General features: G+C 43.9%; 1 protein-coding gene across 1 annotated transcript in view; it reads left to right on the forward strand.

Annotated features, from left to right (window-relative positions):
* The window catches only part of LOC139228121 (protein FAM81A-like), a 47,401-nt gene extending 29,916 nt beyond the window's left edge, over nt 1-17,485 (forward strand). The window contains exons 4-9 of the mRNA XM_070859310.1: nt 387-505; nt 2,176-2,305; nt 8,591-8,697; nt 9,784-9,919; nt 11,644-11,839; nt 13,298-17,485. Coding sequence (XP_070715411.1) covers nt 387-505; nt 2,176-2,305; nt 8,591-8,697; nt 9,784-9,919; nt 11,644-11,839; nt 13,298-13,440 — 831 coding nt within the window. The 3' untranslated portion in view covers nt 13,441-17,485. The remainder of the gene's footprint in view (nt 1-386; nt 506-2,175; nt 2,306-8,590; nt 8,698-9,783; nt 9,920-11,643; nt 11,840-13,297) is intronic.
* Nucleotides 17,486-27,180: the final 9,695 nt, after the last annotated feature.

The raw sequence follows: 27,180 nt of genomic DNA on the forward strand, positions 1-27,180 counted from the left end.
CCTCCAACAATGCAGAAATCTCACAATGCTACACTAAACTGGGCAGGAGATTATCTAAATTATGTTCTTAGAATCATAGAAGTTTACATCACGGAAGGAGGCCATTTCAGCCCATCGTGTCCGTGCCAGCCAACAAGAGGCTATCCAGCCTAATCCCATTTTCTTAAGTCCTGGAGTTGGGTTTGAACCCACAACTTTCTGACTCAGAGGTGAAAGCGCTACCCACCGAATCAAACTGACATTTAAGAATCTGGACAACTTTGAAATTCACAAAACATACATGTGTGAGGCAGTATTTCTTCGGATATACCCATATGTACATTAATTTGTAGACTCTTATTCTTCGTCATAACCGGAACAAAACAATTATTTTGGATCTACATTAGGTGCTGCAAGAACAAATTCGGACACGAGATATTGCAAGCCAAGGAGCCAATTCTATGGTGAAATGTCTGGAAATGCGTCATCTGAATGGCATTGGGGACCTTCGGGGCAGGGTGGCGAGGTAAGACTCGAATAACAGGTTCCCTCACTTACAGCGTCTGACGGCTTCAAGCACTGTGCACTCAATCGGCTCGTGGTGCTCTCTTTTGTGAAGTGGAATTTTATGGGTGTAATTGTGTAACGTTTTACATTCTCTATATAAAAACACATTCTTTCAAATATCACAAACAATTTATAATTGATGCTGGGAACTCAACTCGTTTTGACTGGCAATTATTTCTAGTTTAAAAATCCTCCATTCTTTTCACTGCTGAAAACTGATATCTCAAAACATTCTGAAGACAAGAGTCTGCGAAATATACAGAGCAATAGGGCAGTTTTGAGTATTTCTCTCACGTTTTAATCCCTTCTCATTCCCCCCGCCCCCTGCAGCTGGGAGGGTGGGTGGCTAACCCACTCCTGGTCCCTTCACTAATGCTGCACTGAGTCAGCGACCCACTCCCTGACTGATCCGACCCTCTGATCGAAGCCGGTGTCACTGTGGGAGTGAAAGGGTAAGCAGGTAACCCGCTCCCTGGCTTGTGACACATGCTGCTAATAGGTGCAGGAGAATGGTCATGCTCCTTGGGTCTTTGAGTCTCCTCAAACATCAGCTTAGAGACTCCATTACTGGTGCAGCCGAGATCAGGAACTCATAATATAAGAGTAGAATCGGAGCTTGTTGGCTGGAGACGGCGGTGTGTGTATTAAAGAGAAGGACATAGAAGGCAACCTGGGTAGGCCGGCCTTGGCACGCACGACCCGAAGCACTTGGTCCTGTCACTCCGCTCCCAAACAACAACAGCAAAAGAAGAAGCAGGGGGACATGCCGAAGGAAAAGAAATCCACAGGAACCAATCAAAAAATATTTTTCACTGTCTGTTGGCAGATGGGGAACGTACAAATCACAAACGAGGACAGTGGCTAGAAAACTACCAGTGAGAAACTACTAAGGACTTGTGAAAACAACCAATCCTGAATGACCAGTCAGAAGAACATACCAATAAAAGAAAGAAGGCGAAAATCTCAATTTTGCTTGAAACCTATTTGAAAAAGATTTTGTCAGACTTTCTTGCCCTCTGCTGAGTCCATATGGGCTAAAAAAAAAGTTTCTCAACCTAAAAAAAAAATTATAAGAAGCTAGTCATAAACACACCTTACCACAATGGAGCACCAACCCTAGTATGCTATTATTTTACCAAGATATCATTTTTAATTACTGACTTAATCTACTTTGGAAAGATTGAAGTATAAAATATACTAACAACACGTGGTTGGATTTATTATTTCATTGTATCAGAATTAAATAATTGTGACAGTAATGATTAGAGACTCATTTATGTTGTGGTTTTTTGTTGTTGACTGGGAACTGTATTGGCCGCGTTCAAACTTGTTCGACTTACTATAAGCCTGAAACTTTCATCCTGCCTGTCTGGCCAGGTCTCCGCGGTTAAAGTACACGTGCTTGACCCAAGGTTAAATTTCCCGAGTTCGCGCTGGGAGCAAGGACTTGCGCCTGCTGCCCAGCATGTTGTGGGAAATCACAGGAGCACTGGGAGACGGGCGAGGCTCTCTCCTGCCACCATCCCAGACTTGGAAAATTATCCCGACAGTGTCTTAGCCATTTCCCTGCAGATACTGGTTTTAAATGTCTAACAGATGATGCGGGCTGTCTTGTGATTCCTCCAATAGGTGTGATGCCAGCATTGCCAGACTGTCCGCCGACCTGATCACAATCTACGAAGGGATTGTGAGCCTCAGCAAAGAGCAACGGCGAGCTAAAGTGACCTTGGAAACAAAACTAAAGGATGTTGAAGGGCAGGTTAAGCAAAATATAGTGCATAACGTTTAACGTACGGCATATACTAAATTAAAAACAAGCACCATTAAGTCCCAGGTTTCTCAATAATCATGTATTTACCTACATTACAACAGTGATTACAAAAGTACTTAATTGGCTGTAAAGCGTTTTGAGACATCTGGTGGTCGTGAAAGGCGCTATATAAATCCAGTCTTTTTCTTTTTTTAAATGTATAAAATAATAGAAGGCAGGATCATATCTGGAATAGAAATTGAAAATGGACTATCTACATATTTAACGATCCAAATCTTTTCTGTTAACTTAATTTTCTCTCATGGAATATTCCCTTTTCTTGTGCAGTTGTGTTGGGTTTTATAAAACTTTTTTCTAAAAACTTGTACAAATGGTGGAAGATCATGTAGGATCTTTCAATGAATGTCCCCAGGATTTAATGAGCTGGACAAACGCATTGTATGTGAAATCTGTTGGCTGTAATCTAATTTCCAACAAATGCTGACCTAAAGTAGATAGCACCCAACCTGCCAAACACCTTTCATCAGATTGACAATCATTCGTTCTGGTTTTAAAAAGGGTGACTTATTTTGATGTATGCTACTCATTGGCTGCACTTCCACCAGAACAGTGGTGTTGGTTATAAAGCACTTTCACTCTGCACCGATGCTGAGAAGTTGTCGTGTACGAGGTAGAGATTAGACCCCGTTGTGGACTGGTATAAAATGGGTGCAACAAAGCCATCAAGGCAAGCGTCCCGATATACGTTGGGCGAGCAGCCTGTGGAGATGCGACAGACACTGGCAGATCGCCCAGTTTATAGCAATGAGGCTCAAAAGTAGGGACCAACAAATTTTTATCGTGAAATCTGGAGCCAGGACCTGAGCGGGCCCTGGAGTGAAGTGGACTGACATCCCCTCTTCCTGAGAGTCTCACTCTGCTTTGCTCCAAAATTGAGACTTGCACTACAACTACTTAACATCAATGGAAAGTGAAACTGCTTTATGTTGGTTGTAATGTAAAACCAGCCTTCTGAGTAAACATATCTCCATGTATTTAATTGACTTTGCAATCAATGCTTTTAAACCGATTATAAATAGTCACTCTGAATACTCATGTTGACAGTTCATACATCCAAGGAGGCAAACTTCACTCAACCTGCAGAGCAGGCCTGCCTAAAGCACACCCTTTGAACTATTTATTATTGACACCAATTAAAACCTCAGCCTTCTGCCTTTACACTCCCTTTCTTGGAGATGACAGCACAATTGCTCCTGTGGAATCCATGCAACTCTGGATGTTCACAATAATGCAAGCAGCAAAAACCAGACTAGCTGGTGATTGACTCATTCAGTGCAGAAAATAAAATGAAATGCTTGCATAACACACACACAGAATCAGCCATCGACTTTAAATAGCCAAGTCTCAAAACTACAATACAAAATAAATTAAACTTCAAGAGGGATTTAATCTGCATCGCGGTGTTCAACGTCAGTGAATGGGAATGATTTTGTACATTCAGCGTTAAAGTCTAAACCTAGCTGGACTTGCTCCACTATAGATCTTCAGCTTGATAAATGGTAAATGCAACTAAGTTACGGTCAGGTTATACATTTTAAACACATCAGACACAATGGTTACACTATTTGGCCTGCTTCTCCCTCAGGTTTGATCCGACCCATCATCTTGGCACTTTCCTGGGGTTCTCTCACTGTCTCGGCTATTCACACATTCGTGGTTTCTGTAATGTCTTTAATTTCTTTGAACAAAAGGAAAAATGCTGCGGATGTTGGAAATCTGAAACTAAAGGAGAAACTGCTGGATGCACTCAGCCTGTCAGGCAGAATCTGTGGAGAGAACAGATACATTAACCTTCTGGGTATCCGGGCTCTTCAGCAGTTCTGACAAAGACCTGCTGTGTGTTCTTGGTTTTGTCTTTAATGCCTCTTTCCATTGTCTGATATAAAGATCACCTGTCAGCAAACACTCTTAAAATTAAAACATTAAAAATTTTTAAAGGGTTTGACATCGAGTAGATGCTGGGAGGATATTTCTTCTGGCTAGGGGTCACAGTCTCAGAATAAGGGGTTGACTATTAAGGACTGCGATGAGGAGAAATTTCTTCAGATTTTAATTATTTATAGAGATTTAAAATGTTTTTTAAATCAAAATAACCGAAAAAAAACTTTTTCTCTCTCATTTATTTCTTTTAATCCTATCTTTCCTTTACTCTCTTTGTTTCACTTTCTCTATATGATTTGGCATTGAATTCAATATTCTAACTTGCACTTCCTGGTTCAGACTCTGCGCTGCTCAGCAAGGACTCCTCAATCTGATTGGTTTAAGAGATACACAGTTGCTTGACCTTTCACACAGATCCCAAATCCCCTATAGAGGGCGCTGCACTGAAGCGGTTCTCTAATTACAGCAAATTACAGTGTAAAACCCCGCAGGAAGTCTGTGTGGGCAAGTGTAAGTGTAATGAATAACTGGCACCATTTGTTCACCACTGATTGCCAAATCCGGGCCATTGGCTCCGAAATTCTTGGGGAGGCTTTAGGGGCCACAGATCTGGGAGGGCAGCCACCCACAAATGGCGACCCTGACCCCATCAAAATCCTGGCGTCAGGCTGTTTTAAATAACTTGGCAGACGCTCATTTCTGCCATGGGTGCTCACCTGAGCTCTGTGATCAATTACATTTCTGAAACCCAGCCGTTGTATTTTCCTCATTTGCATTCCACTGTAATAGCCAAGCCCAATTTTGAGGATCATATTATGGATCTGCCCCTCAAGATTTATGACGAGGTTGAAAAAGGGCAGAGCCCAACTCTGCCAGGCTTCCATCTCACCGCTGGCAGTCTGCCACCAAACTACCCTTCCTGGCCCCAGGAACTTCAGGACTAATGTTGCTTTGATTTCCTGTTTCCACATTAGTAGCAATCTCCGTTAAAGTGCCACTATATTGCTAATTAAAATCCAGATTCCCTCCCCCTTGCACTGTGGATATTTGGCAGCCAATAGCCATAAAGATTCAATTTTCAATTGCTTTTCCAAATAGGATCCTGTATTCTGTTATTGAAACAATATTTCATTCATTTGATAAATGGCTGTTTTGTGCCATAACGCTATTTGTCATCAGTGGCACCACATGAGACTAACCGGCTCTTTGTCCTTTACAGCTAAGGCTGACTATGTACCTAATCCTCATGTCCTAGTTATACATTGCTGTGATAATTCAGATTTATTTCATATTAGAAAAAAATCAGTTAATGTCCCATTATAAGGCATGACTTTCAATATGAAACTCTATTGGGAGACTTTCTTCATATTGGGGGTCATATTAATTTTGGGCGATGGTGTAAAGTGGGTGATATCAGTTCAGCCGCCTGTTATACATCTCTCCGGATTCGATATTGCCCGTTTTACACTATTGGGCAAAGTCAAAATTAGCCCCATTGTGTGTAAAGGATCACTTGGGTGGAACACATGAAAGAGTCAGAAGATTGCCCTGCTTCAGGGACTTGTGCACGCAGGCTGTCACTTCCCTGCGGTGCTGAGAGAGTTGGAGTTGCCATCTTTTGATGAGACATTAAACCAAGGCCCTGTCTGCCTTTTTTAGGTGGACAAATTCTGTTCACCCATCCCCCCCTGTGCTCACTGACCTACATTGGCTCCCGGTAAGCAATGCCTCGATTTCAAAATTCTCCATTGTTTTCAAATCCCTCCATGGCCACGTCCCTCCCGATCTCCTGCAGCCTCACAACCCCTCCCGAGATATCTGCGCTCCTCCAATTCTGTCCTCCTGAGCATCCCTGATTTTAATAGTTCAGTTGCCTGAGCCCCAAGCTCTGGAATTCCTTCCCAAAAACTCTCTACCTCGTTTCTCCTTTAACACGCTCCTCAAAGTCTATCTCTGCTGCCCTAATGGCCCTGAAATCCCAGTTGCTTCTTCCCGCTGGCATTCAACTCAATTCTAGGGAAAAGATGCATACTTACCTTTTGCTGCTGTGCCCACCAGTGATCCCGGCCCTGAGGCTTCCTCTCCCTGCACGTCGGAGTGCGTGCACATCTGGACGGACGTAGAGCTGGAGCTGGAGTCACATGGCACTGGGCAGCCAATCCAGGTATAGTATTTTCTCATTCATAACAATGGGAACTTCGTAAGTAGGAGTTCTCATTATTATGATTGAGAAACACTCCCCCAACACCAAAACACCAATCAAAAATAGAAGAAAAACATCACAATTTAAATTAAAGTTATTAAATGTCTTAGAAAAAAATATATTTTTCCGATTTTTAAAAAAAAGTTTTAAAATTATGGTTTAAATAAACTTACCTTAGTGGGCAGTAGTGAGCAGGGTTTTTAAACATTAAAATGTGTTTTATAAATTTTATTTTTATATGTTTTTGTATGTTTTAAAACTCTTACACTGGTAAAAGTAGACTACGCGCCTGCTTTTACCAGGCGCAAGAGTTTTAAGGACATTCGCAGGGCAAGATTTGGGCAAATACTGCAATCTTACCCATGCAAATGTCCTGGCTGCTGAGATGCGGAGGATCCGTCAAGCCAGAACTTGACAGATTGGAAAAGCCGTTTTTTGGCGCACGCGCATTGCCGCGACGAAAACTGGCTTTTGCGATGTCTGCCTGGGTCCATACACACTCCGTACAGACCCAGGGAGGCCGCGATTTCAAGGCCAATATCTCCTTGTGTGGCTCGGCATCTGAGTTTGTTTTATAACACTCCTGTGAAATGCCTTGAGATGTTGCACTACGTTAAAGCGCTATATAAATACAAGTTGTTGTTGAGATAAACGATCCCATGGCAATATGTGAAGAAGAGTAGGGCTAGTTCTCCCTGATGTCCTGGCCAACATTTATTCCTCCTCCAGCACCACCAAAACAGATTAACTGGTTATTTATCTCACTGCTGTTTGTTGGGGTTTTGCTTTGTGCAAATTGGCTGCCGCATTTGCCAACCTTACGACAGTGACTAAACTTGAAATTAATTCATCAGTTGTGAAACCCTTCTGAGGATGACGAGTGTGCTATATAAATGCAACTTCTTTCTTTCCAACCGGATTTTCCTCTATGAATTACCCACAGGTGATGCTAATGCCAAACGCAGAGAGAGGTAAATCTGCCCCATTTGTATTTTAAGCAGGTGGCTTCCAAAACAACATTTAGATTATAACTTTGAGTAGTTCTTAAGCATAGGTGTAAACTTGGTGGAATAGGGGGGGTTGTGATGCATCCATTAAATAATTACTTTTAAAATCAGTGTTTTAACTCACCTTTCCTAAAGACCCTCCTGCTGAAATTACGACAGGAGATCAGGAGAACCCCTGCGGGAGTCACTGGCCCTTTATGACCCTTCGAGCAGCCATTATTATAAATCTAATGTTTCTGAAAATGTACTATGATACATAAATACTTAATTGTTCACAAAATGTTTAAACAGAACCAAGTTATTGTCACCATGTAAACTTCCCTCACATTGAGAACTATACTTTTACTTGTGTCTCTTTAAAAGTTAACCGTCTGCAATAATATGGTGAGGCTAAACCAGTCAAGCTCACAGCTCCACCAGAAACTGCCTTTCTGTTTCATGTTTACGTGCTGAAGTTTCCCTAATTTCTTGTACTCAGTGCCATAGGTTGCAGTGTTGCTAAATAACCCTTTGAGAATTTTAGCACCATTTAACTCGATATAGAGAGTGCTGTTTTGAATACGTTGATATAGATTTACAATTCTGTGAATGGTGCATTGTTCAACCACTCTGTGCAAATATTTAACACAAGGAAATGATTACATTACTGTTCATGAAAGTTTCTAATATCAGGGCACAGATTATTATTACTATTTTTTTTTTAAATGAGCTCAGCGGAAGTCTTCAGATTGGGTCCTTATTCCAAAATAAAGTTTGTGCAAATTGCAGAAATCTGTGGGGTGCTGCAAAAACAAAAGGTATTGCTTTAGTGGCCCGAGGGATAAGGATCAGGAGTTGACACCATCGCCAGTGACTCCCGCAGGGGTTCTCCTGATCTCCTGCCGTCATTTCAGCAGGAGAAAGAAAAACTTGCATTTATATAGCACCTTTCACAACTTTAGGCAAGCTGCTAGTGGACAGTGTGAGTAGCACTGGCAGCCCATCTGTTCACTGTTAATGAGGCATGACCGATTTCCCAACTTAACGGAGCCCATGTCTTCAGGTTGTGGGTGCAGCGTATAGTCGATGCCCAAAAATCCTACCCCATTATGTTTATTTTGCACTACACCAATCTTCCAACAGATTTCACAACTTTTAAAGAAGATTGAGGAGTCTATTAAAGAGCAAGAAAGAAAGATCAAGCTTACTCAGGCACAGAACAGTGAACACCCCCATCTGCTGGATGTTAAGTGAGTTGCACAATTCACACTCTAACCCTTGTATTTATATTAAAGGTCATGAACGATTTACAGGCACTTGGCCCTATGGGAAGCCGGTAGATTTCCCGAGCGCTCTATTCCCCCACCCCCACCCCCAACCTGAGGTCGTGGGTTCAAGTCCCACTGCAGCCTGACACTCCAGTGCAGTGCTGAAGGAGCACAATATTGTCAGAGGTGCCGTCTTTCAGATGAGACGTTAAACCGAGGCCCCGTCTGCCCTCTCAGGCGGATGTAAAAGATCCCATGACACTAGTTCGAAGAAGAGCAGGGGAGTTATCCCCAGTTTCCTGGCCAATATTGATCCCTCAATCAACATAACAAAAACAGATTACCTGGTCATTATCACATTGCTGTTTATGGGAGCTTGCTGTGTGCAAATTGGCTGCAGCGTTTCCTACATTACAACAATGACTACATTCCAAAAGTACTTCATTGGCTATAAAGCACTTTGAGATATCCGGTGGTCATGAAAGGCGCTATAGAAATGCAAGTCTTTTTTTCCTTTTCCCCTGAGAATCCCCATGAATCATGTGCCTCTGCTCGCCTCCCCTGTGGTCAGTGATACAGTTCTGGCATCTGTGGATCTCACCTCACAGCCTGCTGGCTCTGCTTTGGTGTGAGTGAGATTGGAAGAGATTTCACGAAAGAAAACAATGTTCCGAGTTTCCGTGCTTTATCGTACACTCACACAGCATAGAAGGAGGCCATTCGGCCCATCGTGCCTGTGCCGGCATACGTGAACCAGTTGGGGTTTTACAACAAACCAATAGCTTTCCGGTCAGTTTTACTGATGCCATCTTTTTATTTCCACGTTTTATAATCTGAATTCAAATTCTGAAACTGCCATGGTGGGATTTGAACTTGTGATCCCTGCATCACTAGTCCAGTAACATAACACTGTATTTCCCAAGCAAGGTGCCCCTTTTTAGTAGATCAGTGAGAATGGCCATCAGAACTCAGGCCTTGACAGATAAAACCCACCCTGATCTGTGATTTTTCTTTTGTTTCCTCTTCTGTCCCAAATGACCACAAAATGTTACAAATGAACTTTTAAAGGATGAAGAGCATAACCGAAGACATCAGGAGTGAGGCTTTGTCCAGTTGTTCCCGGTTGGAACAAGAACTAGCTAGAAAGGAGCAGGAATTGTTGCATCAAATACAACTGCTCTCTTTAGTGATTAAAGATAAAACTGTAAGTACCCTGTATTACATTAAAGAACAAAAAAAAAAATAGGTATTCAAGCATCAAGTTGTTTCAAAGACATGAGGGGGCTGAAATTGCCCCCTGGCTAAGAGTAGGTGCACTCACCATTGCTGAAGATTTTTGTCCGATCCATGGGGCGGAGAATCGAGTGATATCCAGGTATTGGGGGTTTTTTTTGGAGCGGGTCGGATGTCGGGTCGTCAGTGGGGCAGAAGTGCCATTAGGTCGGGGTGGCTGTCGCTCCGAGTCATCAGCGCCGTGCTGATGATGTCAGCACAACCCGGACGTGCGCGTCACAACGCCCCTCCCCTTCAGTTAAAGAGGAGGGCTGCTGTGAACTTTGCACTGAGTTTAGTTTGGCCTACTGGGCCACCAGGGAGGGTTTCAGCTGGGCCCCAAGAGGGGGTGTCGGGCGGCCTGTTGGTGGCCCGGCCGAACCCGTGGCTGCCATTGTCGGGCCGACCCGAGAGTCGGCCGACAAATAAAATAAAATGCCGTCCGCGGCAGTGCGCCCTTAAAGGGGAGGGCGCACGCGTCGCCCAGGCACAGTTTCCCGCAGGGGAAACGCACGACCGGTGGCGTGCTCCGCTCCACGGGGCAATTTCCCGCGCAGGTCGGAAAAGGGGGTCGTCGCGTGCCCGAGGGGGGCGGAAACACGCGCGGCGCAGTGACGATCACCGCAGGGAAAAGTAGGTAGGGCAATTTAGGAAATGTTGCTGGACTCCGCTGTTGCAATGTAAAGTTGTCACAAGTGCCTGGGTCATATTAGATATTTCCTGTTAGCGGTGTGTTATTGAGAGCAACAACGGAGAACGTTGTACAATCCCATCTAGAGAAAGTTGGGAAGAAACTGGCAAGGAGAGAAAATGGGGAATATTGTGGGGAGAAAATAAAAAGGTTGTCATGTTAGTGAGCACTACATTTCACCTGAGCACCGTATCTGTGAGTGATCTACCATGTTTGATAATAGACGTTATACAAGCTCTACAGTAATTAGTCACCACCTCTATGCGTGTTCACTTTGTGTCTCATCCATTATAAATGATGATATCAGACGCTTTTAAGTAAATCATTTTTAGATTGTGTACAATTTAGAAAAATTATGATCTTATTTTAAAGTGGCCCAGAGGTCATACATTTGAAAAACATCAGGGAGCTCTCTCTCTCTCTCTGTATTAAATAGAATTGCATCGAGTCGACAACACAGAAACAGGCCATTTGGCCCATTGGCATGTGCCAGTGTTTGTGCTCCACACGAGTCTCCTCCCACCCTACTTCATCTCAGCTTATCAGCCTACTCTTCTATTCCTTTCTCCCTCATGTACTTTTTTTTAAGCTTCCCCTTAAATGCATCTATGGTATTCGCCTCAACAATTCCCTGTGGTAGCATGTTCCACATTCTCACCACTCTCTGGGTAAAGACGTTTCTCCCGAATTCCTCATTGGATTTAGTAGTGACTATCCTACATTTACGACACATAACTTTGGATTGCCCCACAATTATATGTAGTAAGTGCATTTATAAAGAACATAATCTACCCATTTTACCCGTAGCACACTGAGGAAATCTGCCCAGCAGTCTAAAGATGAATGTGCGTCGACCAGTTGCTACAATTGTATAGAATTGAGATCTTGAAATAGTGGAAGTATTCTCATGACGGACTTGTCAGTTTGCTTGTTGTAATGGATATGTGCCTTTCTGTTTGTGTTAGGAATTCAGTGAAAAAAGAATGGAACAGAGGTTCAACCAGCTGTCCATGAAACTTGATAAAATAGAAGTGACACAGAATATGAACTCTGAGCTTTCCAATATAAAACATGCCGAGAAGAAACTAAATATGTGCATCGTTAGCATAGAACAGAAAATATGGAAAGAAATAAAAGACATCAAAGCTGAAACTAATGTTGGTGAGAACATATTAATGTTTGCATAGTTACAGAATTTACACATCCTTAAGGACATTGCTTTATGACCCAGCTTGTCATTAAGGATAAGGATTTGTTTCAAAATTGAAAGCTTTCCCCCCTCTCCACTCCTGCACAATTGAATTGTCAGGTTACATTTCCCCAGGCACCAGCAGCCCTCTGACACTTTGCTCAAATTCTTCATTGCATGAACCTAGACAAAGTGTGTAGCAAAGCTGCTTGCCCATGTGTGGCATCACAGTCGAGCCCAATCCTGCCCTCCCCTAATATCCACATGCAGGAGCTTTCCTGGGGGAAGGCCTCGGAGTGAGAAAGCTAGGTGATTTTTCCACTCCCTGGCCAGGGATGCCAAGATCAATCGCAGTGCATCAACCAATTGAGCCCAGACTAGGGGATCAGACTTGGGATCAGTCGGTCTGTGTGCCTCGGTGGTATAGGGCATACCTTTATCCTCTGGGGCATTGGAAATAGGAGCAGGAGTAGGCCATTCAGCCCCTCGAGCCTGCCCCACCATTTAATAAGATCATGGCTGATCTTTTTTGGGCTCAGCTCTACATCCCTGCCTACTCCCCATAACCCTTCACTCCCTTATCTTTCAAAAATATGTCTATCTCCACCTTAAATATATTCAATGACCCAGCCTCCCTGTACAGTTTCAGCAATACTTCCCTGCTTTTATACTCCATCCCCCTTGGAATAAAGACCAACATTTCATTTGCCTTCCTGATTACTTGCTGTACCTGCAGACTAACTTTGTGTTTCATGCACAAGCACCCCCAGGTCCCTCTGTACTGCAGCATTTTATAATTTCTCTCCATTTAAATAATAATTTGCTTTTTTATTTTTCCTGCCAAAGTGAATATCCTCACACTTTCCCACATTATACTCCATCTGCCAAATGTTTGCCCACTCACTTATATGCCTTTGCAGATTCTTTGTGTCCTCACAACTTGCTTTCCCATCTATCTTTGTATCATCAGCAAACATGGCTACATTACACTCAGTCCCTTCTTCCAAATCATTAATATAGATTGTAAATAGTTGAGGCCCCAGCACCGATCCCTACGGCATCCCAGTAGTTACCATTTGCCAACCGGGAAATGACCCATTTATCCCTACTATCTGTTTTCTGTTAGTTAGCCAGTCCGCTATCCATGCTAATATATTACCCCCAACCCCATGAGTTTTTATCTTGTGCAGTAACCTTATATATGGCACCTTATCCATTGGATGGAGTTGTTCAAATTGAAAACTTAGCTAGCTTGTATTTGTGATTGGGAACGTTTATTCCCATCATAGTCATTCGATCAGAGTACTGTTCAAACGGTTTATTACAATCAGTTCTATTAAGTATATTTTAGACATTTTTCTGATTTTTGTTTATATCCGCTACATTTGATGCAATGCTTTACACTTTTAATTTTGTGTTTTGTTATTAAGGCTTTACAGCTATTTATGAAAGCATTGGATCCTTAAGACAAATACTTGAATCAAAAATGAAGCTGGATAAAGAGCAATTGGAGGAAAAGATTTTTCAGGTGAAGCAAATGATGGATCCCGTTCCTCCGGAGCTGAGTGAATAACAGGATCACTGTCATGGTGTTCGACATTCTTTAGACACTGCCCAATAATCAAAATCTAAAACTACATTCACCTTTATATCAGTAGATACTTGAAGCTACTTCATAAAGCCTTTGCTTATCAAGGAGGCGCCTCAGTTAAACCATTTAAGCACCTATATCCATGAGTGTAAGTTTAACCAAGGAAATCAGCAAATTGTACTGGTTTGACTAAACTCAGTGTTAGTCTCTATCCCAATAAAGTAACTTGTGTGTGAACTTCCTGCTACATAAGATGCTTCAATGGGACATATATCTGAGTTTTTAAAATTACATCAGTGTAACACAATCACACTGTAAACAGGGGAATTCACCAATTTCTCCTATATCTCCATAATCTGGGTTTACAATATTTGTCACATTGTTCCCGAACCAGTTTACCGGTCCCAGATGAATTATGTGAAAATGTTACTGTAAATAAGAAATTTAATCAAAGTTAGCAATGTTGTGTTCCTAACCATGATGAGACTGCACACAGGGAGGTTAAACTAACAGTGACCTCAGTCTTTATTAAGACACTCCAGAGTGAGGAACAGGCCTTAGGGGCCAGCTTATATACAGTGCTCCCAAGGGATGCTGGGATCCCTTGGGACTTCAGGGGATGCGCTCCCTGGTGGCGGAACATGGGAGTGCATGCTTTACAGATACACAACAAGCAACATTTAGCAAAACACTGTCTGTAACTTGGAAGTCTGGTGGACATTGGCTTATCATCTTCCATGATAACATTGTGACCAGACCCAGTTTCTACCCGCTGTAAATTGAACATGCTTGGGTATTTTACAGCAGCACTATACACTTTATTCCAGCAGTATACATTTTACTACTGCAGCAATACCATGTCCAAACTGAGACAAACTTGTAAAACTATTTACCCAGTCAGTAGCCCCCAGGAAAGTAGTTTGCAAAATATAACCACCTGTCTGGGACATCTTAAGTGCTCGCTGTGCTTCTCATTAAAAAAGGATTCAAGTATGAAAGGCAGCAGCATAGCAACCTGCTACTTTGTTGTGGTGGGCTGTGGATTAGGAGCTTGTTCCTGCAATTCCCCAACTCTGAGATCCTGATCTTGGCCTTGCTGCAAGAGGAGGCAGTGAATGGAGGGGAGATAGTTCCACAGGGATGGTGAGACACACTCATTCCGATTAAAACCCCCTGCAGTTCTCAATTCATACAACTGATTGTAGCTTTTCAATACTTTTATAATTGGATTCTCAAGAAAATATTTTATTTTATGCTATTAAGCATATACTCATATTTTATAAAGCCATTGAACAATTAGGGATACATTTACATGTATATTTTATTAGTTAATTTCTATGTTTTGGATGTACATTCACACACGTTCCTATATGTAGTGTAAAAGTCAAAGTTTACCACCTCCAGTGCGCCAGTGCAGCCTTCGGTCGCCTGAGGAAAAGAGTGTTTGAAGACCAGGCCCTCAAAACTGCCACCAAGCTCATGGTCTACAGGGCTGTAGTAATACCTGCCCTCCTGTATGGCTCAGAGACATGGACCATGTACAGTAGACACCTCAAGTTACTGGAAAAATATCACCAACGATGTCTCCGCAAGATCCTACAAATCCCCTGGGAGGACAGGCACACCAACATCAGCGTCCTCGTCCAGGCTAACACCCCCAGCATTGAAGCACTGACCACACTCGCTCAGCTCCGCAGGGCAGGCCACATAGTTCGCATGCCAGACACGAGACTCCCAGAGGAAGTGTGCTACTCAGAGTTCCTTCAAGGCAAACGAGCCAAAGGTGAACAGCGGAAATGTTACAAGGACACGCTCAAAGCCTCCCTGATAAAGTGCGACATCCCCACTGCCACCTGGGAGTCCCTAGCCAAAGACCGCCCTAAGTGGAGAAAGTGCATCCGGGAGGGCGCTGAGCACCTTGAGTCTCAATGCTGACAGCATGCAGAAATCAAGCGCAGGCAGCGGAAAGAGCGTGTGGCAAACCAGTCCCACCCACCCCTTCCCTCAACGACTATCTGTCCCACCTGTGACAAAGTCTGTGGCTTTCTTTGGACTGCTCAGCCACCAAAGAACTCACTTCAGGAGTGGAAGCAAGTCTTCCTCGATTCCGAGGGACTGCCTATAATTACAAAGTCACTGCACATCCTGCCAGTGGTGCCTATCGGAGGAATGCAGCAATACATCTGGGTTTCTTGGCATGACTGTGCTTGCACTGGGAGCAACACAGAGTTGAGGCTGAGGCAGCTTGCTTGCCCCAGGACTCTGGGAGTTAGTGCGGCTTGGCGACAGTGGGGAGGGGAGTACTGGCGTTCATGCTTTTCCAGATCATGGTGTGCCCTCCCCCACCACGGCTAGTGAGTGGGTTGCTGGATCGAGGGCTTAGTTTGTGGTGAGGGAGGTCTCCAAGAACGGGCCTCAGACTGATTGGTATATCACTAGTTCCAGGCATTGTGCATGCAGTCTTTGAAATTCTCATTTATAATGCAATTTATATTTATATGTGTCGATTTTACTGAGCCTAATTATGCATACGCAGTACTAACAGCTGATTAAAACAACATGCGTTAGCCAAGTCTATTAATCATTCCAAAATTCTCATTAGCAGAAAAAATCCTTGTCATTATCACACAGGGGTGACTGATGCATAAGGCGCAATGTTAACGGAGAGCGGAATCAGGCAGGCGAGCACCAAACTGCCCCCTGACTTTGGCAGCATGAGCTGCAGGTGGTTTTAACTCCAGGCCTCACCTGCACACCACTGGCCAGGTACCCAGTGGGCGAGAGTGCCATTTTAGGCAGCAGGAGGCCACCGGCTAACACAGAAGGGTCGCCAGCTGCAAGATAAATGGCGGGGAGAGGGCTTTGGGAAGAGGGGGAGCATCGTTCCTCCTGGCCCCACAAAGAAAGCTTTTTAAAAAAAAAGTAACAATACATATTTGGGCCTCTTCTGGCTCAGATCCTGCTTCACCGGGCAGGAAATCCACAACAGTTTCCCCGCTTGGGCCACCAGTTACAATTGCAGTCTGGGCCCGATGACATGTAAAGGAAGATCCCGTCGACCAGGCGGGCAGCCTTGCCTCCTGCTTGGAAGAGCAGGTTACAATAGAAGGCAGCTGAAACGGTGCAGAACACCAGCGGCTAAGTCTCCCGACTGATTTTAACTGCCAGGCTTGTGGGGTTAAAATCACCGCGATAGTTTCAGTAAACTTTTTAAACATTCATTTTAAGTAAAGACTTATGTTCTACCTATTCCATTTGCTCTTAGATGAAGTGCTATTGCTGTGAATTAGTGATTATTAATGAAAGGTTTAGAATTGTGGAGCTTTACTGAACCGTCTGCCAATTAGTTTTCAATTAAATTCCTGTTTATAAAAATCAGAGCCTCTTTTTAGAATTTAGTATTTTGCTAAAGAAGCAGTTTTGATGTGTAATGGATAAGATGATTTTTTTTTAAAAGTTTATTGCATTTGAAAGACCTTTCCTACTTTTATGAAACCTGACTGAAGATACAGATTTACGTAAAGCCTACAGCACATAGACAGGCCATTTGGCCCAGCTGATCAATGCCGATATTTATACTCCACACAAGCCTCCTCTCGCTCTAATTACCTCTTCCCACCCTGCCTCATATCCCTCTATATTGTTCCCCCTCATCTCTGCACCAAGCCTGTCCTTACATGTACCAACGCTGTCTCATTCAACTCCTCCATAAGGCAGCAAGTTCCACATTCTCACTAATCTCGGTGTAAAGAAATTCCTCCGAAATTACTTCATCTGTTACTGGCGATCTTATATTTATACCCAAATGTCCCGGACTCACATGCAAATATTAACAATTTTTTTTCACGTCCAGCCTATCAAACCACTTTATAATTTTAAAGGTTCCTTTGCTTCTGCACAAAGCTAGATTAAGATGTTTTAGCTGTACTTTGGGTTGTAGCTTTATGACTATATCCCCTTTTGTATTCATAACACTGTCAGATATATGCTTTTGGCTTTCTGTAAAATGTTAACCCATATGTGCTGTAATTAGTGAAAATTAAATAAAACAAAATTCAAAACTGAAACACGTTTTCTCTGTCTCAATGCTTATTGTTTGCATCAACAACAACAACTTGTATTTATATAGCACCTTTAACGTAGTGGAACATCCCAAGGCGCTTCACAGGTGTATTATTTAGATAAAGATTTGACACCGAGCTGCATAAGTAGAAATTAGGGCAGGCAACCAAAAGCTTGGTTAAAGAGGTAGGTTTTAAGGAGGTCTCGAAGGAGGAAAGAGAAGCGGAGGGTTTAGGCAGGGAGTTCCAAAGCTTGGGGCCCAGGCAACAGAAGGCACGGCCACCAATGGTTGAGTGATTATAATCAGGCATGATCAAGAGGGCAGAATTAGAGGAGCGCAGACATCTGGTGGGGGGGTGGTGGGAGGGTGTGGAGCTGGAGGAGATTACAGAGATAGGCAAGCACATCATATTTTCAGGAAGATACAAAAGGGTCTATACAAGTGATAGATCGTTTGTCTCTGACCATTAAAATAGGGTCTTGCTGTTGAGTCCCAGAATCAATGGTCATATGAATGTAGTATTTAAGTCAGGTGACTTTTGTCATTTCTTAGCTGGTTTACTGGCTTTACCTTTCCTGAAGTTGTTGACACATTGCTGTCTATAGTCCCACAGGTGCTCTCTGGTCTAGATGGCCATTCTTCTGTGAACCTGGACAATGAGTCTCACCAGGCTATAGGAGCATCAGAGTTCAGTCTGATCCTTACTCAACTGTCAATGCTCGGATTCCTGGATAGTGATCGGGAATAAGAACTGGCTCTGATCGTTCCCTTCCCAACTCAGGTGCTGAGAGCAGCTATAGTCCTCCCCCACCCCATAACTCATCAGCTAACTCAGCACAGACAGATTCTTCCCCATCTGTAGGTTCAGCTGGTTTTTGCGTTAAGCAGATGAGCAATTAGGAGTGCAGGTCCTTTAATCTTACCTTAAATTAACACAAAATCAAACTTAGTATTTCACTTAGTATTTGCAGATCTCCAGTGGTGTTGCTCTAAGGATAGAAAACACTTGCATTTAAATAGTACTTTTCACAACCTCAGGACATCCAAAACCCAATGACGTACTTTTGAAGTGCAGTCACTGTTGTAATGTTGGAAATTGGAGGATACACTGTTTTACAAAGGCAAGCATTTTACCGTATAATGCATAAAGTATAATCTTGCTGCCACAGTGCTGTATCCTTTTAAGATCATAAGGTCTATTTAAAGAAAGAAAGTCTTGCATTTATATAGCGCCTTTCATGACCACCGGACGTCTCAAAGCGCTTTACAGCCAATGAAGTACTTTTGGAGTGTATTCACTGTTGGAATGTGGGATACGCGGAAGCCAATTTGCGCACAGCAAGCTCCCACAAACAGCAATGTGATAATGACCAGATAAACTGTTTTTGTTATGTTGATTGAGGGATAAATATTGGTCAGGACACCGGGGATAACACCCCCTGCTCTTCGAAATAGTGTCATGGGATCTTTTACGTCCACCTGAGAGAGCAGCCGGGGTCTCGGTTTAATGTCTCATCTGAAAGACGGCACCTCTGACAGTGTTGCACTCCCTCAGCACTGTACTGGAGTATCAGCCTAGATTTATATGCTCAAGTTCCTGGAGTGGAACTTGAACCCAGAACCCAGACACTGTGGCTCAGTGGGTAGCACACTACATTTATTCTATCCTCAGGTAAATTAGCTTCTCCTCAAGATCAGAAAAACCAGGAGAAAATGACTTTTTTATTTTTTTTAAAGAGATTGTTTTGTAATTGTAACTCGTCTGACAGTTTAAAGCAGGGCGGGTAACCTGTGACACTGCTCACATGAGTCCAAGGCACTGTTGCAAGAGGAGGAGAGAAAGGGAGCATGTTGGAATCCTCCACCAAAAGATTTGGGAAAGAAACTTGCAAGAGACCCTCACTATTTTTTTGAGTAGTTCCTGGAAAATAAATTAAAATGTCTTTACGCAACTAAATATATACCTCACATCCAACACATGTCTAAATAAATAAATACATCTCTACATGGAAGCTCTTTACTGCACCAGAGATACAGTCACTGTTGTAATGTAGCAAAACACAGCAGCCAAATCACACACAGCAAGGTCCCACAAACCAATGAATTAATGACCAGATAATCTGTTCTAGTGATGTTGCTCAAGGGATAAATATTAACAAGGACACTGGGGAGAACTCCCTTGATCTTCTTCGAATAGTGTTATATGATCTGTTACGTCCTCCTGAGAGGACAGATGGGACCTCGGTTTAACTTCCCATCCGAAAGACAGCACCCCTGACAGTGCAGTACTCCCTCAGTACTGTACTGGAGTATCAGCCTAGATTTTGGTGCTCACATCTCTGGTGTGGGACTTGAACCCAAAACCTTCTGACTAAGGTGAGAGTGCTATCACTGAACCAAGGTAAGGTGAGAGTGTTCTCTATTCAATCCCTGGCCGCACTAATTTATCTCGATGTTCAGGCAAGTGAAAGCATTGGAATATTCAGAATAAAGACTCATCTATGGCATGGTCTGAGACACTGATCCCAAAGAATATCAAGGAAAAATGTAAAAAAAATGTAATACTTGTTGTAGACTTACCCTCATGCCAGCTGACATTCTCAAAACAAACCAGAATATAAGAACATAAGAAATAGGAGCAGGAGTAGTCCATATGGCCCCTCGAGCCTGCTCCGTCATTCAATAAGATCATGGCTGATCTGATCATGGACTCAGCTCCACTTCCCTTCCCGCTCCCCATAACGCCTTATCCCCTTATCATTTAAGAAACTGTTTATTTCTGTCTTAAATGTATTCAATGTCCCAGCTTCCACAGCTCTCTGAGGCAGTGAATTCCACAGATTTACAACCCACAGAGAAGAAATTTCTCCTCACCTCGGTTTTAAATGGGTGACCCCTTATTCTAAGATCATGCCCTCTAGTTCTAGTCCCCATCAGTGGAAACATCCTCTCTGCATCCACCTTGTCAAGCCCCCTCATAATCTTATACGTTTCAATAAGATCACCTCTCATTCTTCTGAATTCCAATGAATAGAGGCCCAAACTACTCAACCTTTCCTCATAAGTCAACACCCTCATTTCCGGAATCAACCTTCTCTGAACTATCTCCAAAGCAAGTATATCCTTTCGTAAATATGGAAACCAAAACTGCATGCAGTATTCCAGGTGTGGCCTCACCGATACCTTATATAGCTGTAGCAAGACTTGCCTGCTTTTATACTCCATCCCCTTTGCAATAAAGGCCTTTCCTCCTGTGACAAAGTATCACCTGGCCACAGGATAGAGCTCAATATCACATCCTGTTGACATTTGATTGGACTTAGTTCTGATACAACAATACATCTTACATAGCGTCATGTATATATGCTTGAGGTTACTAGCCACCAGGTAGCGCCACTGTCAGAGGTCATTGGGCTGTACGCACGTGTGTGCAGCCCAAGTATAAAAGGCAAGCCATCATGTAGTGTAATCACTTTGTGTCCTAATAAAGCAGAGCCAGGTTTGTACCTGTGTTAGTTTACAGTATTCAATCTATCGAGTTATTACATACATAACATTTGGCGACGAGGTAACTCAAGAACCTTCGCATGCAAAAATGAGCACAATTGGAATTCTGGAGAGATTCGTGGAGAGAAGAGGACTGGGCAGATTTTGTAGCTCATCTGGACCAGTACTTTGTGGCCAACAAAATGGAGGAACCCACTGACGCAGTTAGGTGCAGGGCGGTCTTCCTCACGGTTTGAAGTCCGAAAATCTATGGACTCAAAGAATCTTCTCTCGTCTGCAAGTCCAACAGGCAAGGACTATCAGGAATTGTGTGCTCTGGTATGTGACCATCTCAAACCAGAAGGCGGCATCATCATCTCAAGATATCGATTCTACAAGCACGTTCGTTCTGAGGGCCAGGATGTGTCGGAATTCGTTGCCGACCTAAGACGTCTAGCTGGACCGTGTAAGTTTGAAAACGCGCTGGGAGACATGCTGCGGGACTTCTTTGTAATCGGCATCAACCATGAGGTGATCCTGCGTAAGCTACTGGCAGCGGAGACGCTGGATTTGAGTTAGGCCATCATTGCCCAGGCATGCATGATGACGGACAAAAACCTAAACCAGATATCGAAAAATCGGAACTCGGCAAGTACTGTAAACAAGATTGTGTCGTCATTTGGCAGAGCTGCATATGGCAGGGCCTACTCGACTGCATATGCGAAACCTGTGGTTGCCCAAAGTCTGCCAATGGGAATTAATCCGATTTCACTGTGTTAGTGTTGTGGGGGCAATCATCGGCCTCATCAGTGTCAGTTTAAACAGTACATTTATAAAGGCTGTTCGAGACTGGGGCATCTCCAGCGCATGTGCCCGCAACTGAGCAAGCGTGTTGCGACACACCACATAGAGGATGATGTCCGGTATAGCGCGGATCCGGATATGCAATCTGAGATACCAGAGAAGGAAGTGTATGGACTGTATTCGTTCTTAACAAAGAGCCAACCGATAATGATTGATGTGAAACTTAACGGCGTGCCAGTACCGATGGAATTGGACACGGGTGCGTGTCAATCAATAATGGGCCAGAGAACATTCGACAAGCTGTGGGATAGTAAGGCTGTGAGGCCTAAGCTGAGTCTAGTCAATGCCAAATTGCGTACGTACACTCAAGAACTCATAACGGTGATTGGCAGTGCAGTAGTCAAGGTGTCGTATGATGGTGCGGTTCACGATTTACCGTTATGGATTGTGCCAGGCAATGGTCCAATGCTGTTCTAGCAGGAATTGGCTAGAAAAAAATCAAATGGAATTGGAATGATATCAAAGCATTGTCATCGGAGGATGATACTCCATGTGCTCAAGTGCTGAGCATGTTCCCCTCGCTGTTTGAACCAGGCATCGGCAATTTCAGGGGAGCCAAGGTGCAGATCCACGTGGACTCAGATGCAAGACCCGTCCATCATAAAGCTCGGGCGGTTCTGTACATGTTGAGGGAGAAGGTCAAAATCGAATTGGACAGACTCCAGCGTGAAGGGGTTATATCACCGGTCAAATTTAATGACTGCGCCAGCCCCATTGTTCCTGTGTTGAAGAGTAATGGCATTGTCAAGATTTGTGGCGACTACAAGGTTACAATCAACCGAGTTTTGAAACAGGATCAATACGCGTTACCGAAGGTTGATGACCTGTTTGCAAAGCTAGCCGGGGGGGGGGGGGGGGGAAGTCATTCGCTAAACTGGATCTGACGTTGGCCTACATGGCACAGGAGCTGGTCGAGACAGTGAAGAAACTTACGTGCATCAACACTCATAAAGGACTGTTTATCCACAACAGGTGTCCTTTCAGAATTCACTCGGCTGCAGCCATATTTCAGAGGAACATGGAGAGTCTACTGAAGTCCATCCCTAGAACCGTTGTGTTCAAAGATGACATCCTGGTCACAGGTCGTGACACTCCAGAACATCTGAACAACCTGGAAGAGGCTCTACATCGTCTGGACAAAGTGGGACTCAGACTGAAACATTCAAAGTGTATCTTCATGGCACCGGAAGTCGAATTAATGTGGAGGAACATTGCTGCTGAGGGCAGCAGGCCTATGGACTCAAAAACCAAGGCCATGAAAAATGCACCCAAGCCTCAGAATGTGACGGAGCTGTGTTCATTCCTTGGTCTACCCAACTACTTCGGTAATTTCCTACCTAGACTGAGCACTTCATTAGAGCCACTGCACTTGCTGCTAAGAAAAGGCGACAACTGGGTTTGGGGTGTGTCTCAAGATAGAGCTTTTGAGAAAGCTACTAATCTGCTTTGCTCTAACAAGCTGCTGGTACATTATGATCCATGTAAGCGTCTAGTATTGGCCTGTGATGCTTCGTCATATGGAGTTGGTTGCATGCTCCAACAAGCTAATGAGTCGGGTAAACTACAACCTGTTGCGTATGCTTCTAAAAATTTGTCAAAGGCGGAAAGAGCATACAGTATGGTAGAAAAAGAAGCATTAGCCTGTGTGTATGGGGTTAAAAAGATGCATCACTACTTGTTTGGTCTTTGGTTTGAACTGGAAACAGATCACAAGCCACTCATTTTATTGTTTTCGGAAAACAAAGGTATAAATACCAATGCATCCTCCCGCATCCAGAGGTGTCAGAACTGACATTATCTGCCTATGATTATGTCATTCGCCATAGACCTTGCACCAAGAATTGCGCCGATGCACTGAGCCGTCTGCCATTGCCTACAACCTGCAGACCTCCTGTTAGTTATGGATACTTTTGAAAGTGAAGGAACCCCTGTCACGGCTCAACTAGGTAAGACCTGGACAACCAAGACCCGATATTATCAGTTGTGAAACATTGTGTCCTTAGTGGTGATTGGTCTGCGTTCCCAAGCAAATGGGTGATGAGACCAAACCTTACAACTGTCGCAAAGATGAACTATCCATTCAGTCAGATTGTTTACTGTGGGGTAATTGTGTTGTTATGCCTAAGAAATTTGTACATGATCTACATAGCATTCATCTGGTATTGTCATGATGAAAGCCATTGCCAGGTCTCATGTATGGTGGCCTGGAATTGACTCTGATCTGGAATCATGTGTGCATCAGTGCAACACTTGCATGCAGCTAAGTAAAGCACCAGCGGAATCGCCGCTGAGTTTGTGGTCGTGGTCATCTAAACCATGGTCCAGGATCCACATCGACTTTGCAGGTCCCTTCCTGGGAAAGATGTTTTTACTTGTGGTTGATGCATATTCCAGTGTACAATCATGTCATCCAGTTCATCCACAGCTACCATTGAGAGCCTTCGTGCCGTGTTTGTCACTCATGGTCTGCCTGACATCGTTGTAAGCGACAACGGACTTTGCTTCACCAGTATAGAGTTTCAAGAGTTCATGAAACTCAATGGTATCAAACATGCGAGGTCAGCACCATTCAAACCCGCATCTAGTGGTCAAGCAGAGCGTTCTGTCCAAACCATCAAGCAGAGTATGAAACGTGTAACTCAAGGCTCACTGCAGACTCGCTTGTCATGCATATTGCTTAGTTACAGGACAAGACCCCACATGCTTACTAGGGTCTCCCCTGCTGAACTATTGATGAAGAAAGGTCTCAAGACTAAGCTCTCTCTTGTCCACCCTGACTTGAATGATCATGTTGAATACAGACGTCAGCAGTGGTATCATGATCACGCTGCTGTGCCACGCGACATTTCTGTTAACGATCCGGTGTATGTACTAAATTATGGTCAAGGTCCCTAGTGGATCGTCGGTACTGTTATGACCAAGGAGGGTAACAGAGTGCTTATCGTCAAGCTCAAGAATGGGCAAACATGCAGGAAACATGTTGATCAGATAAAGCTGCGGCACATGGATGAACCGGAACAGTCTGAGGAAGACACAATCAGTGACCAACCAACCTACCCTCAGTCATCAGAGGACTCCGCTGTCATCAATGAATTTGGACTTTCAATCCCTGACATGGTCATTGCCATTCCCATCAGATCGGCTACCCAGCCCCCAGTCATAACAGACGCAGAACGCTCGCCCAGGGATGGAGGTGAACTGAGACGATCAACTCGGGAACGGAAAGCCCCAGACTGTCTCAGTTTGTAAAAAAATTGTTACTAATATCTTAAAGGGGGATATGGTCATGTATGTATGCTTGGGGTTACTAGCCACCAGGTGGCGCCACTGTCAGAGGTCATTGGGCTGTATGCACATGTGTGTGGCCCAGGTATAAAAGGCAAGCCATCATGTAATGTAATCACTTTGGGCCCTAATAAAGCAGAGCCGGGTTTGTAACTGTGTTAGTTTACTGTATTCAGTCTATCGAGTTATTACATACATAACACAGTGAAACTACCGTTCTGCTGTTTCAAAATAACAGACTCATCATATCCAGTTTATGTAAGTTATATAAAGTTTGGGATTATAGTCACTTATTATTTCAGGTCAGAGTTCCAAACAGTATTGTATGGAGTTAATATTTCCACAGAAACCAATAGTCACATAGCTACCTCTGTTAAAGGCTTCTTTCCTGCAAAACACAGATACCAGTTTTTCTGATGTCTTCAAACAAAGACCCTGCCTTTGACGCCAGACTAGTCAATGGTTTCACGAAATTGACCATTGTAATAGTTAATGGCTTCGTTCCTGTGAAACACAGGTACCAGTTTCTGTAACGGCGTTAGAGTGAAACTTTGTTTTTAGGGTCAGATATATTCATCATCATAGGCAGTCCCTTGGAATCGAGGAAGACTTGCTTCCATTTTTAACAAGAGTTTTTAGGTGGCTGTACAGTCCAATACGAGAGCCACAGACTCTGTCACAGGTGGGCCAAACAGTCGTTGAGGGAAGGGGTGGGTGGGACTGGATTGCCGCATGCTCTTTCCACTGCCTGCGCTTGATTTCCGCATGCTCTCGACGACGAGACTTGAGGTGCTCAGCGCCCTCCCAAATGCACTTCCTTCACTTAGGGCAGTCTTTGGCCAGGGACTCCCAGGTGTCAGTGGGGATGTTGCACTTTATCAGGGAGGCTTTGAGGGTGTCCTTGTAACGTTTCCGCTGCCCACCTTTGGCTCGTTTGCCGTGAAGGAGTTCAGAGTAGAGCGCTTGCTTTGGGAGTCTCGTGGCTGGCATGCGAACTATGTGGCTATTAACAAACTCATGAAACGGCTATTGTAATTATGCTTACTGGTTAATGTCTGGAAGACCCTCACAAAAGACAGAGGAGATGGGAACAGATCATAAGATTGGAACACAATAATTCAATCATCAACAGAATGAGGCAATGCTCAGACGGTTAAAGATTAAGAATGTGACTATTGTAAATTGAAGGAGGGTATAAGAACGTTAACTTCCAAACCCCTTGTTACACGGAGGAGGCGACTTCAAGGAAGGAAGACAGGGTGTGCAGGAAGCATCCCACGTCAGCGCATTCCGTGTCCTTGGTTGTATGGGAAGTAAAGCCTGAAGTCTTCACTGTCCAACTTTGTATGTGTGTGTTCAATGAACTGTTCTGGTTTACTAAAGCGAGTAGCCTTGTCGTCACCATTTATGCCAGTCGAATCTAAGTAAATAAGGGTACTTAAAATACTTTAGTACACAGAATGCTAGGGCAAAGGCTTCACTCTTTCCCCAGCACCAGAAAGAAATGCAAGCCAAATTAGATTATTGCTGTCTTTTCTACTGGACTGGCCCTGAAGAGAATTCAGCACTCAAACTTGGCCAGAGAAGCCATTCTAATGATTTTCAAGTTGACCGTTGTCCATCACTATAGTTACCATGGGCCCGAACTTGGTGGCCTTACTGCCCACTGCCACCGAGTTTTTCAACGGGCTCCCCTCGGTGCCAGTTTCCACTAGGCCTCCCGTCAGCGGAAGGGGAAGACCGCTGGGAACCGTCCGCTGATGGTCGCTAGCATGCAAAGTGCGTAAGTGTCCTCCCGCCCACCGAGCTGGCAGATCCCTCCAGGCGGGAATCTCGGGCGGGCAAGAACCGCTGCGTGAAGGCAGGTCTAACCCCGATGGCAAGCGTGAAAACCTGAAAAAAAAAGGTTAGTAAACTTCTTTTATTTATTTTTTGGCAGCGATTCATCTGGATGGGGTACCCTGAATGTTTTCCAGTGTTTTTTTATGTGCTCCCCCGCTCCCTGGGCCCGAGTCAATCCTCGG

This window comes from Pristiophorus japonicus, chromosome 17 (genome assembly GCF_044704955.1).
Source record: "Pristiophorus japonicus isolate sPriJap1 chromosome 17, sPriJap1.hap1, whole genome shotgun sequence".
In the NCBI taxonomy this organism is placed as follows: domain Eukaryota; kingdom Metazoa; phylum Chordata; class Chondrichthyes; family Pristiophoridae; genus Pristiophorus; species Pristiophorus japonicus.